Source organism: Conger conger, chromosome 5 (genome assembly GCF_963514075.1).
Source record: "Conger conger chromosome 5, fConCon1.1, whole genome shotgun sequence".
NCBI lineage: Eukaryota > Metazoa > Chordata > Actinopteri > Anguilliformes > Congridae > Conger > Conger conger.
The window spans coordinates 47,076,507-47,090,901 of NC_083764.1; the positions used below are offsets into that span (position 1 = coordinate 47,076,507).

Sequence of the window (14,395 nt, forward strand, 5' to 3'; positions counted from 1 at the left end):
CCCAGAACATCAGTCACATTCCAAGGGCTGGAGTCATCTTCTGAAAAGTGCGGTGCACATCCTTTGCATACACAGACGTACAGCCGTACGCTCGCACACTTGCGGCTACATGCGAGCCAACACACAAACGATGTGCGCGTTGAAACGTTCCACACGTCTGTCGAAAAAGATAATTACCGCCTCCAGAGAAAATGGTATCTTCCTGCTCCAAAGTCATGGTCCATAGGGGCAGAGTGCGAGTTCTCGGCTCCAGCCCTGGCCCCCAGAGCAGGCTATACGTTGGTCTCCAGGCCGTTCATGTCGATGGAGCAGTGGTCTTTGTCCTTCTCCCTCCTCTTGTGAGGTGGGGGGGGCTTCTTCTTCTCCGCTGGTCGCATCCCCTCCTCCAGCTGGATCAGCCGGGCCACCTCAGGGGGGATGTGATCCAGTCTCCCGCCGGTGGCTGGGGGCTGGTAGCAGCCGTTCTTCTGGTAGGTCATCATCTGCTGGATGCTGATCATGGGCTTGGTCTCACAGATAAGGGGAATCTAGGGAGAGAGATGATCGGAGTGGGACAGGAGGGGGTGGGATTGCGGGTGAGGTCACAGTTAGTGAACATGCCATTTGTCACACATGCTTCACCTTTTCCACAAAGAACTAAAAAACGGTGACAGACACAGAAGAGGAATATCACGAGGCATATCCATTCTATGCCAAGTGTTCTCCAAGCCCCAGGCGAGGGCTCAAGTTGAAGAAATGTTCTGACTGCATTTTTGAGAAAGTCGCTCACCTCTTCTCCTTCCTTCACAAAGTCTTTTCTGCAGATGTGCGCCATGATGCCTGTGGCCAGAGCGTCCCCCATCACGTTCACCATGGTCCTGAACCTGTCTCTGCAGCATGGCAACATGGGAAGAGCCTATGTCAGCCTGGCTGATGTCACCAAAGATTCTCTCATCAAGTATCATCAAATCTCTCCTTCAGATCCAAATCTAGCCCTGGTTTTCTTTTCTCCTTGGGTAATTAACTGAACAATTAGTGCCACTGATTGGCCAGATTGTCTTCACAACCACTCTCAGGTGAAGGGAGGGTGGAAAACCAGCAGTTCTCAGCCATCAAGGACCATGATTTGATTTGACCAAATGGTAAGTTATTGAGATATTCCTGGTGGTAACTAAAGAGTTTCCTTTAGATATTTTTGGTAGGTTTCCTATGCTCCATTGTAGTTTGTGAATATTCACATGGAGGACTGCCCAAGGTCAGAACTTCCACAGCTACTTGTGTTGTCCATGGTCATTCCTTAATATTTATGGGATCAAACTGGAATATTGAGGTAACATTCTGGTTCTGCTGTAGACTGATGCTGCATAGTCCTCACCTGCACTAACTGGTCATGTTATTTGAGGACATGGAAAAAAACACCTGAATACACACCCAGCCATTGAGACATTCCAATAGGAAAATAAATTTTCACTTTGTCATTAAAACCAATGAAGAAAACGTGATGATGAACCACGGTGGGCATTTACTTACAGAGCCCAATCCACGGCAATAATAAGTGTGATGTCATCAGTGGGCAATCCAACAGATGTTAACACAATCACCATGGTAACCAGGCCAGCCTGTGGAATTCCTGCTGCCCCGATGCTGGCTGCAGTGGCTGTTATACTGTGAATGAAAAATATATATATTACTAAAAGAATGAAAGCACAGGTTGTATCAGATATCAGTCAAAATACCCAGTTGCCTCAAGGTAACATTACTGTCACAACTTTAGTACAGGTCCCAGCAGGTAACAACTCTGTGTGGGCGTTCATAGGCACATAGTGTTAGCTGTTAAAATTCAGCTTGGGTTTTGTGTGGGTTCCCATTAGGCATTCACAGAGTTAAGAAGGAGGCAAATATATGGAGTGCCAATGCTAACAGTATCAAAAAAACTAAATAATTGAAAACATAATTCTGCCATTACCGTGAAGCCATATAAAAGGGGTCATGTGGGATTTCAACAGAAAGGTTACTGTACTGGCACTTGAGGATGCTTTGCTAAAAGTTATTCAATCTCCTTCAAAAGCCGAACATTTTTACAAAACTAGTTTTCTCAAAAAGTTACAAAATGACCTGGTCCATTAGCACTGACATCGTTGAATCTTACGATGGTGTCAAGGCAGTTTATGAGAAGCAGAATGATTGAGGTTGCATGACTTTAATTCAGGCAACATCCTCAGGATGATTCTCTCATGCTGGGCAGAACAATATGCAACAATATCATGAGGTAGCTTCCACTTCAAATCATTCATTTTTCATCATGTTATTTGTCAGTGAAATTAAGAGACATTATAGATGCTAGAGCGCCAACCCATATTACAAGAGTGTATGTCAAATTAAGCCATGTAATTTGGGGCCAGTAATTAGTCTACATTCATGGATTTTGTTTTAAACACAGAAGAGAACAGCCAGAAAGATAAACACTCTGATTGCATGACTGGTGTCTTCAAGTGAAACTAATGATGCATTATCTAATCAAATTGAAGGAATGTCTATGTATGAGTAAATCTTGCTTCAGCAACCATTTTTAAGACATGAACCATAGCACAGCTGATTATAAACAAATTGGATTAGATGCAAAATGTCTTCAACAAGAAGCATGATCAGAATTTACTTTTAAAAAAGGTGTAATTATTGTTTTTATGTAGAAGACAATTTATTGTGCTTATAATTTAATGGTATTATCTGTCATTTTCAACTCTTAACATGGAATAAGAGTCCATTGACACAATAACAGCATCATTCACTAATACACGGTATAAAGCAATTACTGAGAAACTGCTAACATAAAACACGCTGTACGGAGTACGATAGTAGATAGACCTTGTTACCCCTACACAATGGCAGTGGTCAACAATGAACATCTGGTAAAAGGCGGATAAAATAGCACTCACACCTTTAAATTGAATGTTTCTTCTTCCTTAAAGGGTCTCCCACAGGCTGTGATTTTTTCAGCTGATATATTACCATTTACAGTATAATACCTCGCTCTAGCTGTCCTACTTACCTGATGGTGATGATCTGTCCAAAGTCCAGCTCATAGTTGTTGACTTGAGCTATGAAGATGGCGGCCACTGCCTCATAGAGCGCCGTGCCATCCATGTTGATGGTGGCGCCAACGGGCAGGACAAAACGGATGATGCGCCGGTCAATGTGATTGTTCTCCAGCAGGCACTTGAAGGTGATAGGCAGTGTGGCAGAGCTGTGGGCAGAAACAACACGGACACCCAACCACACAAGGTCACCATGACAACCATCACTAACTGCTTTGATATATTTGAATCCTAATACATTATTCAGCTGAATGCTGAATCATTCCAAATAGAATAATATAATTTATAGAGTAATCAATCTTGAGTACTTTAGTAATAACTAATTTTTTGACTATTGCATACTCAGTAGTTAACCTTACAGCCAATGGTACAGTGGTGTATGTTGTCTGCCATGGGACATGCTGACAGCTAGAGACTATATTACTGGGATATTCCAAACATGAACAAAAAATAAACAATATTCCAAAGTAAAGTAGCCTCAACATTTCAAACAGAACTCAGAGTAGCAGTTTATGAGTTTAAAATTTGTTTTTGACATGCAAACCTTTCCTTCAGAATTTAGTGTGTGCCAACTAGCACAAATATGCTACATACAAATTTTAATTCTGATATATTGATATATTCAGACATATTGGACAGAGTGGTCATCCAAAAAAAAGGGGGACTACTACAACTACTGCTACTAAACAGTGGGTGTCCAGCCTGTACCTGGAGGAGGTGGCCAATGAGATGAGTAGGGCTTGCAGGATGCCACGGATGTAGACAATGGGGCTCTTCTTGGTAATGAAGAAGTACATGGCGGGCAGGATGAAGAGGCCATGCAGTACCAGGCCCAGTACCACAGTGATGGCGTAGAACCCCAGCTTCTTCCCCATTGAGGAGGGGTCATCCATCTCCAGGATCTTCCCTGCCACCAGAAACACGATGCCAAATGGGAAGTACCTAAGGTGGGACAGGCATGGGGTTCAGTGAAAGCCGGCAAACTTCCTCCAAGGGCTGTAACTACTGCCAAACCTGAGCTATCAAAAGTCTTCAGCTGGCCGTAAACATCGCCTAATCCGATCAGACTCTCCAGCTGTGCAAAGTGCTTCCACAAATTCCCCCTTTAGCAAAATATCTGTTGCCTCTTCCTCTCTAGTGGGTGTATCGCTCTGCCTGTGGAAATGATAAAAGAACACACTGCTGGCTGCCTCACCTTGTCCTACATGAATTGTGAGCACCTGCTATGTTGAAAAATAGTGCAAGACTTTTGACCGAGCCTTTGTGGCTAGACAGTGAGAATATGAAGTATGTAACACATGTGAATCTCCTTTCAAAGCACAAACCATACACCATAAATACACGAATGGGCCTCGTTCTCTTTGAGGTGAGGAATATGTACTTGCCCATTTGTGGTTCAAGGATTAGAAAGAGCAGATTTGCTACAGTTTGTAACTGTTAGCTTGCTGTTAGCCTCTCAATGCAGTGATTATCACATTTTAAAAGAAAACTCACCAGATAACAATGGCAACGATCTTCAGGACAGCCTCATTTAAACTCTGGCAAAAGTTGACCAAGGCAGTTCCATTTGGTCCCATCCTACCAAGCATTATCCCTGGGGACATATAGCAACAGGCAGCTGTTATCTTTTTTTTCTGCAAATTTATAGAGAAAGTTCTGAATGCAGCTAAGCACCAGGTCCAAAAGCTAGCAGCACTGCTATTGCCAGTGGACGATGATTCTCTCCACTGCTAGATCTCTGTTGTTGTACTATGGGTCCTCCCTACTGCTACAATACCTCTATGTTGTTTTACCATGAATCTTCCCTATGGCTAGCTCTATGCTGTTCTGTGCATGGCTCCTCTCTACTGCTAGCTCTATGCTGTTGTTCTGTGCATGGCTCCTCTCTACTGCTAGCTCTATGCTGTTGTTCTGTGCATGGCTCCTCTCTACTGCTAGCTCTATCCTGTTGTTCTGCATATGGCTCCTCTACTGCTAGCTCTATGCTGCTGTTCTGCATATGGCTCCTCTCTACTGCTAGCTCTATGCTGTTCTGCGTATGGCTCCTCTCTACTGCTGGCTCTATGCTGCGGTTGTATGAATCTTTCTTCCTGCTTGCTCTTTGCTGAAACCATGGATGCTCCCTATTGCTACAGTACCTCTGTGCTGTTGTACTACTGTATGGCTCCTCTCACTGCTAGCTCTGTGCTGTTGTACTGCTCTACCTCTCTGCAGCTAGCTCTATATTGTTGTATTTTAGGGTGTCATTTTGGGAAAGATTTCCACTGACCGTGAGTGTCCATCTTGACCTCAAGGCATCCTTACCCATAGTGGCGGAGAAGATGACAATGCCCAGAACATTCATGCCTTCGCTGGTGCCGGGCAGGGTGCGGAAGATGACGTCAGGCGGCGGGGTAAGGTCCAGGGAAAAGTTCTGGATATCGGAGCCATTGTCATCCTGGATACCGTAGACGAAGACACGCCGAGTGGTGGGCTCTGTAAGGTCCTGGCTGACAGTGGGTTTGGGCGACTTCATGATTGGGATGCTCCTCGTCCGATACTGTAATAAGAAGGTTAGCAAGCACAGTGGATGGGGCTGCAGTGCAATGCAACAGTTAAGGAGCTTGGTTTGAAATGTAGAGTTTAAAGATTCAACTTCAAGTTGTGGCACAGCTGTTATAGCTTTGACAAAGTGACTAAACCTAATCTGCTTTGTTAAGAAAATGAGCTGAAAAGGACATTGTTGAAAAATAATATCACCTGCTGAAAAGTGGCTTGGACCAAGTTGGCAGGAAACATATTGCTGGAAAAGAAGAAACAAATATGACTGTCACAGGAACAGCTATGACATACCTGCAGTTATAACCTAAGAACTATGGGCCTCTTTCACAAAGCAGGATTACTGAGTTAGCTGCATAACTGCACCAACTAAATCCATTCTGGAAAGTGAGCTGAAGTAAAAAGAGGTGTTCGGGGTTTTACTTTGTGCAGTTACCCTCAACAACTGTGCTTTGTAGAATAGGTCCCTGGAAATGTTTTTACACAGTACACCAGCAAATATACACAGTCACCCAGCATATTTAGTGGAGGAATAAACACTGGGGGTTTTCAAGAGCAGGCTTGATAAAGTGCTAGATACTATTTAGCTTTTAGTTAAACTAAGAAGTAGATACACTTGGTAGTGGTAGGAAAAAGGGAGCCTGTTCTTGTCATTATGTCACGTATATTACATTACGTTACTTCATATAGTGTGCCAGAAGATATATCCAATTAACCAGGACATGTAGCATACCATATACCAACAACACCCACTAACAAAGATCAACTGTAATGTTTTCATAGTATGCCTTCACATACACCCAGCTAACCAGGGTCTGTGAAATAGCTCATACCAGAATCTAGTCTGGAGCATAGCCCTGGCCATAGAGGGATAAATAAACAGCTATGGTGGGTGATGAGAATATTTTCTCCTGGATATAGGCATTGAATGCTGGCCTACCACCACAAAGGGCAGTGACCTTACTTTATTGACAAAATCTCAGGGCCATTTGCTGCAATGACATGACCTTGCCTCACACCCAATACTTCATATTCTGTGAATAAACATTTTCAAATGAAGCTTTTTTTCAGTGTATTCTCTCACAGCCCCCTTGGACCCACCTGTGTAAGATGATCTGTTTATTGTACAGACACTGAAATCCTGAATTTAACATATTCTTAAAGGATCCTGGGGCTATTTCATTTAAAATGTATTGAAATGCCTGATGTGGACCCAGTTTGGGGTTTATCCAGTCCCACATATAAGAATCCTCCCCTGTGGTATTTAATCCATTGCACAATTTACTAATTCGTTTCACAAGACATTTATTCAGAGAGCAGTATGGCTCTGGCACCTCTGTTTTCTTTGGCTACAGATGACCTTTTGCTCTTTCGTATCCCAAGCTTGTGTTTCAAGGAAACACTCTGGAGTAATCTCCCATTGGCTGGCAGCCTGGAGGCTCCTCCCCTTGCTGCAAGGTTCAGTGAGGTGAGGGAACAGAGGCTTCCTCGTGCCATGCATTTTAGCAGCAGGTGGGGCAGGAAAGCAAGCCATAACCTAGGGCACCCAGAGAAAGCACCTTATCTGTCCTTTATAATATGGCCTTTGACATCAGCTGTTACAGGACTTAAGCCTCATTACCCTGTCTAGCTGGGCGAAGCATTATGCTGAGGAGACACCAAAGAGCACAAGTCAAAATCAACACACACACACGCATCTATTAGGTATTCATTAGACATTTTTTAGACATATTAGTCTTCTGCTGTAGGCTATCCAATTAGATGTTTGACACATCGTGTGTTCAGACATGCTTTTCTGCATACCACTGTTGTAATGTGTGGTTATTTGCATTACTGTCACCTTCCTGTCAGCTTCGATCAGCTGAAACCACCCTGTCTTGCACCATCAATTATTCCATGGTCAATGTAACTTAGATCACATTTCTTCCCCATTCTGACATTTGGTCTGAAAAACAGCTGAACCTCTTGACCACGTCTGGATGTTTTTATGTATTCAGTTGCTGCCATATGATTGGCTGAAGAACTGTGGCAAGTTCTCCCAACATGCTTGGAACAACCTCCCTACTGATTGTCTAATGGAACTGCAGGACAGCATTGGCTATCTCAGAGAAGTGATGCAGTTTTAACGCCGAAGGGTGGTCAGAAAAAATATGATTATGATATTTGATTCACTATTCTGATGATATTTGATTCACTATTCTGCCAAATTACTAAAATGTAATGTAAAATGTATAGTACGTTTATTTAGGACCTTTCATTGAATTATTTTTTAAAGATTATCTGTACAGAATGTTATACAGGTGCCTAAGACTTTTGCACAGCACTGTATATATATATAAAATTTTATTTTATTTATTTATTTATTTTTTCCTTACTGTTTGGGCAGGAAATGGTATTGTAATGGTATGGTAATGGTAAGTATTTTTAAGCAGATGTCCATATCTAGGGTGTTACACATTATATATTTCCATAAACTTTTAAAAAGCGAATTTAAAGATGAATGTAAGTTGCATCCAGATGCAGAACTGCAAAATTATTTAAGCACAAATGTACCTAGCCACATTGCACAAATATTTCTGTTTTACTTTTTTAAGATTCAAGGGAATTAGAATTTCTTACAAAAAATAAATAAGAAGGAGAATACTTTTCCCTGCCCAATTCTGCAGATAAAATTGTAAATATTCAGTCTTAGATCATCCTGTGTGATCAAAAAATAAATAAAAAATGTCACATGGATGTTGGATGAATGCCTAAAGGCCTTTTTTCCGGCTTACATTCGGGCAGCTGTCTGAAACAGGGGCAATAGAATACAAAAGAATATTTAAATATATATTTAATATATAAAAAATACACTACATGTAAGCTTTAAGAACAGCAAGCTAGTTATACCCTGCTCTCAGAACAGAACTCTGACCTCAATGCTACTAATTAAATCTGGGGATATGACCTGCACAATGAAAGGAGGACCAAAAGGAGATTTACAGTCAATCCTGAGCCCAGCTGTGCCCCGGGGGAGAAGAACACAGCAACAGTGGGAGTGCAGTGTGCCTTGCCTGCACTCCTAGCTGACTGGGTGATGGTTTATCGATTGTGGAACAGGGAGCAGAATGCAGACAGAACATTGCTTTGTAACTCAACAATCCTGTGCGCATATGGTCATTTTTCGGGGGCCCCTATCTTTGTTTGGCCGACTCCATTTTGTTTGCTTCACTGGACAATGAGGACCGTGACCAGTGCCATCATTAACAGGACAACCTCAATAGTTCTTCACAAGTTCATAGTAGCACTTTGTGGTACAGTTGACAGCACCCACTCAAAAATGATTCACTCAAACAATTCTCAATGAGAATAAAATATCTGTTTGGTTTTGAGAAGTTTTCATGTTTAAACTTGTTTGGTTTGATACGTCTAGACTAAAGCATATACACACAACATATAATGATGACATAAAAAGCTAGCACTGAAACAAAGTAAGGACAGTTGTTTGACACACATTGATATATTGTGGTACCATTATATGCAATTGCACCAAAATGAACATGCTAAACTGTGTGGGTGAAGAGAAGAACAAACACTTGCAAAGCATAGTCCAGGAGTCCTGACCTATGTACTGCTGAACGTGGCCTACTGACCAAAGGATATGTCCTCCTGACCTAGCAGGGGCTAATTCGAGGGAACTCACCTGTCCTTTGCACGCTAATGCGCGCTAAGCTAATTAACTTAGCTTATCTGCAGGTATTATGCACAGGCTTTGTTGAAACTTGTTAGAGATATACTGTGTGCGACAGCAGCCTCGGAATGTGGATATATTTCATTTTCCAGCCATAACCCCAAAGAGCCCACTGTGATAGAGTGACAGATTCAATCCATAAACATTAAAGCGCTTTAAAACTGAAAAATCCCAGAAACAGGAAAAAGTGTAGTCTGAAAATGGAGGTGCAAAGAATCTGTCTTTAACATCCATACAAATCCATACAAAACCATTAAGAAAAAAATTATTTTGTTCAGAATAAAAAATGATGCGAAGCCAATGGAGCTAGTTTCAGCAGATGAAAGCACGTGGGAGGGGCGATATAAAGCACCAACCTTACCTGTTCAGGCCCTTGCTCATTTTGCGTGCTCTGCCATGCTATGCTGCCTGCTGGCTGCTGCTGCATCTGCCCTGTTGCAGTCATACAAAAGCTGCCCTGCTGCCTGGCTCATTCTGCATGCTAAAGCCATAGCGCTGCATGGCTCATTCTGCACACTAAAGCCATAGCGCTGCCTGGCTCATTCTGCACACTAAAGCCATTGCGCTGCCTGACTCATTCTGCACACTAAAGCCATAGTGCTGCCTGGCTCATTCTGCACGCTAAAGCCATAGCACTGCCTGGCTCATTCTGCATGCTAAAGCCATAGCGTTGCCTGGCTCATTCTGCACACTAAAGCCATAGCGCTGCCTGGCTCATTCTGCACACTAAAGCCATAGCGCTACCTGGCTCATTCAGCATGCTGAAGCCATGGCACTGCTTGGCTCTTTCTGCTGCACTGCCTGTTTTGATATGCTGCCATTGCTCTTATTCCCTGCTACTGTCACTTTTGCTAGCTGCATTTGCTTGAATATTCCTGCTTATTCCTAAATCGTGCCTTCAAATTCTTTTGCTCCCACTACCACCACAGAATCCACCAGTGTGCTCTGCTTCTCAGATCCCCATGACGGGGGATTTGTAGTCACTCCCTGTTTCGGCTGGCTGACAACAGGGAGTGATGAGAGGCAGAGCCCCGACACCAAAGTTTGCATTTAAGTTAAACCCCAATAAACCAATAAATATTGCTTAATTCATCATGAGGTGTCTGAATGAAATATATAAACTGATGACAGAATAATTAATTCAGTTATTGGGTTACAGTACAATAAGTTAAAAACTAAACTAAAAACCTAAAAGATATTTTGTGGTATGATGTGTTAAATGATGAGTAAAGAAGTTTAGTGAATGTTATTAACATTGTATTGTATATTCATGCTTTTTATATAATCAAATGAACCCTGTGAAACAAAATTGATTACCTCCTTATTTTATTAGATTAAGAGAATACTAGAAAGTTATCTTGAATTTGCAACAATCTTTTTTTCCAACTGTTTGATATCGTCATTGGGCTACAGAGAACATTGAATTTAGCATGCTTGAAAAAACAGAGTTGTTAGCATGAAAAGGCTATTTATGTTATTTTACAGGGCAGTCTGACCAATACATTACAACCCCAAGGGTGAATTATTCAGTGGCATGAACCAATTTCTGTAAAGCAGTTGGAAGTAGTTTTTTAGGCACACAGAGGATCTAACTGAATTGCAAATGCCATGAAATAGTCTAAGTTCATTGAACTTGGCTCTATCTGTAAAATCAGTATCAGAGTGATGATTTTCCTTGGAAAATAATGCAGGATGCTGTTTTAGCCGGTCTCCATCCATCCATTATCTTAACCCGCTTATCGTGAACAGGGTCACAGGGGGGCTGGAGCCTGTCCCAGCATCCATGGGGCGAAAGGCAGGAATACACCCTGGACAGGTCGCCAGTCCTTCGCAGGGCACACATACCATTCACTCACACACTCATACCTACGGGCAATTTAGACTCTCCAATCAGCCTAACCTGCATGTCTTTGGACTGTGGGAGGAAACCGGAGTACCCGGAGGAAACCCACGCAGACACGGGGAGAACATGCAAACTCCGCACAGAGAGGCCCTGTCCGGCGGGGATTCAAACCCAGGACCTCCTTGCTGTGAAGCAGCAGTGCTAACCACTGCACCATCCGTGCCGCCCTGTTTTAGCTGGTCTGTAAATGTAAAATCTGTTCATTTATTCTAGTGCGTAATGAAGAACCTAAGTTTGTATACCATTACATTGGGATTCCTTGAGCGCATGGGATTGACCTGCTCTGCACAAACTGTACCAGCCCAACTAGACAATAGGCTTCCCATTAATAAGGCCTTAGGACACCACCTTTCTCAGTGTCTCCTCCAAACAGCACTGTGACATTTTCTGGAGGTCTTCTACCCAAGGTGTAAATTGAAAGACCTACAGACCCCACGACTTCACCATGACCCCCCTGCTAAAGCCAATCTGCAGCCCTGCAGGGCTCTGGGTGGCACCATTTGGATCCATAGTTCAAGTGAGCTTCCTACACACACTCACTCCCATCATCTCCGCTGTCCTCACATGTTGTCCTCACGGAAGGTGTGATGCTGCTGACGCACGAATCGGCACTGTCATGATGAGGATCCGTCTAGGATGGGCGGCCTGTAGCGTCGTGGTTAAGGTACATGACCGGGACCCGCAAGGTCGGCAGTTCGATTCCCAGTGTAGCCACAATAAGATCCGCACAGCTGTTGGGCCCTTCAGCAAGGCCCTTAACCCTGCATTGCTCCAGGGGGGATTGTCTCCTGCTTAGTCTAATCAACTGTACGTCGCTCTGGATAAGAGTGTCTGCCAAATGCCAATAATGTAATGTAATGGATGGTCTGACACGTCAAAGGGGCAGGGCTTACCGGATGAGGTCGAGCAGGGCGTCAGCCGAGCTCATGATTGGCTTGCCGCTGTCTTGCGAGTCCTCTTTCTGGGCAGCTCCGCCCGGATGGATGATGGACACCATGACGATGCCCACCACAACCGCCACAAAGGTGGTCCACAGGTAGTACGAGATGGTCATGATGCCTAGCCGGCTCGAGCACTTGGCATCCAGGGCGGCGAGCCCCGACATCAAACTGTGGAAAAAAAGGCCAGGAACACTGCGGTCAGGTCATGTTGAAAAACAATATACAGCGAGCTCCATAATGTTTGGGACAAATACATTTTTTCTTGATTTGGCTCTCTATTGCACAATTTTTGATTTGTGCTTGTAATTGTACAATTCATAGCGTTTAGTTGCTGCCACATTATTGACTGATTAAATATTAAATACAAGCTGTTGTACATGTCTACCTAATAAAGTGATCACTGAGTGCATTTTCCTTTTACAAGCATAATTTCTATAGAAACAAAAAAACAAAAAAAACAAACAAACAGGTGTACTGAGACCGGTGTCTCTTGCCATTTTACATTGGCACAAACAATGTTTGGCCATCCACCAAGCTCTTTCAGCAAACTAACAAACAAACAAACATGTAGCCTGAAACATTCAATGGCCTGGGATCTTTTCCCAGTGGTGCGTACATCACGCCGAATGACTCGTCCTAATCCCCCTCAGCCAGTTATGATGCAGCACTGGGATTTGGGATATAATAAGAAAATGCCCACTCCTTATTTAATCTGTATTCCAAGTCAAAAGCATCAGCATATGGGCTGCCATAGCCAATCAGTCAGTGGCAACAAGTCAGAATTTCTTAAGCTCAAACAATTTGCATTTTGTATCTCCATAAGAACAACACTTCCTTTAAGAGAAAAGTACATTGCATTAAATTGCTACCTAATTGCATCACCCAGAAATAAAATAAAAAACACATTAAAGAGGTTAATAGATACTTCCTCTGTTAGAGAAACTCCTGGGATTTACTAATGCAATCGGGTGTGCTATTATTTTCAAAGCCAAGTAGTTAGCCTTTTGCTTCTGAGAGAGGTGGAAACTTCATGCAGAACAATGTTTTTTGATTGGTCCTAAAAAGGTTATTTAGGGGTCAGTCTCCACTCTTGCCCAGATGCTGTAACCTATATTTGCATTTAGAAAGCAATGGATAGAATAGAAGATGAATGTTTAGACCTATCCCTAATTCAGCTGTGGGGGTTTTGTTGAGGTTTGATTTTAGGACCCTCCCATGTTGTTACTGTTGCATGATCTTTGGTGACATTTGTGCATGACTGAATCAGTTATAAAACATAATAATAACACAATATAAAGTAGCCAGATTAATAAATGTGTGTGGCGTGAAATATGATAACTGTTCCTTCATGGCCATGAATGGCCGTGGAGAATTTTATAGTGTATGGATATGTGGTATACAATTAAAACTATAATACACAGAAACAAAAGGATTAAACAGAAAAATCCTAAATATCATATCATAAATGATTGTCGTTACATTTTCTGTATCTTACGGATATAAAGACTAGATTGTGTTTTAAGAATCTGAAGACAGGCACTACGATAATTAGGTCCAGTCAATCATGACACAATAATTGTTATTTAAAACTAATCCGGCATTTCAATGCACAGAGAATGACTCAATGAAAAGTATCCAACCAATGTAAATATTGAACGTACAAAGTCATAATTAATGTCCATGAGAGAATATATTACATACATTGTGTGGTTCTGATTTGCATTTTATTGCACGTCGCTCTGGATAAGAGTGGTTGCTAAATGACTAATGTAATGATTACTTCAGATAGTAAAATTCTGATGAATTACAGAACCTTTTAATTTCCATAAATGTCCATACGGGCACATTTTACAAACAGAAACAATACTGACCTCCTTCAGCAAATAGCTGGCTGCATAACTGAATGGAATGTATTATAAATGCTCTAAATGCAGGCTCTACTGCCAGGCAGATGTGGTATATTGGCAAATACAAGCTCTATTCTGCATTCCCTGTAGCCCAGAAGGCTGTGTCACCTTGGCTTCTTTCCAGGGAGCAGAAGGCCTGCCCCTGGGTGAACAAGCAGGTCACTGGAGCTTAGTGGAATTACAGCCTGATCTTCGGTCACACTTACACGCAGCAGATTTCACACCACTGATCATACAAGCCACCAGAGAAACAATCTCTATAGGAAGGGAGGCAGAAACAATCTCTTTACGAAGGCAGGCAG

At 42.5% G+C, this 14,395-nt stretch overlaps 1 protein-coding gene across 2 annotated transcripts in view; it reads right to left on the reverse strand.

Annotated features, from left to right (window-relative positions):
- Positions 1-272: 272 nt before the first annotated feature.
- Positions 273-14,395, reverse strand: part of slc1a7a (solute carrier family 1 member 7a) — a 31,082-nt gene continuing 16,959 nt past the window's right edge. Inside the window, exons 3-11 of one of the 2 annotated variants that reach the window (XM_061241989.1) lie at positions 12,139-12,354; positions 5,814-5,856; positions 5,379-5,613; positions 4,569-4,668; positions 3,783-4,016; positions 3,029-3,223; positions 1,510-1,644; positions 770-869; positions 273-527 (exon numbers count right to left, since the gene is read on the reverse strand). In XM_061241989.1, coding sequence (XP_061097973.1) covers positions 273-527; positions 770-869; positions 1,510-1,644; positions 3,029-3,223; positions 3,783-4,016; positions 4,569-4,668; positions 5,379-5,613; positions 5,814-5,856; positions 12,139-12,354 — 1,513 coding nt within the window. Of the gene's footprint in view, positions 529-764; positions 870-1,509; positions 1,645-3,028; positions 3,224-3,782; positions 4,017-4,568; positions 4,669-5,378; positions 5,614-5,813; positions 5,857-12,138; positions 12,355-14,395 lie in introns of both variants that reach the window. The other variant, XM_061241990.1, reaches the window with a different exon arrangement.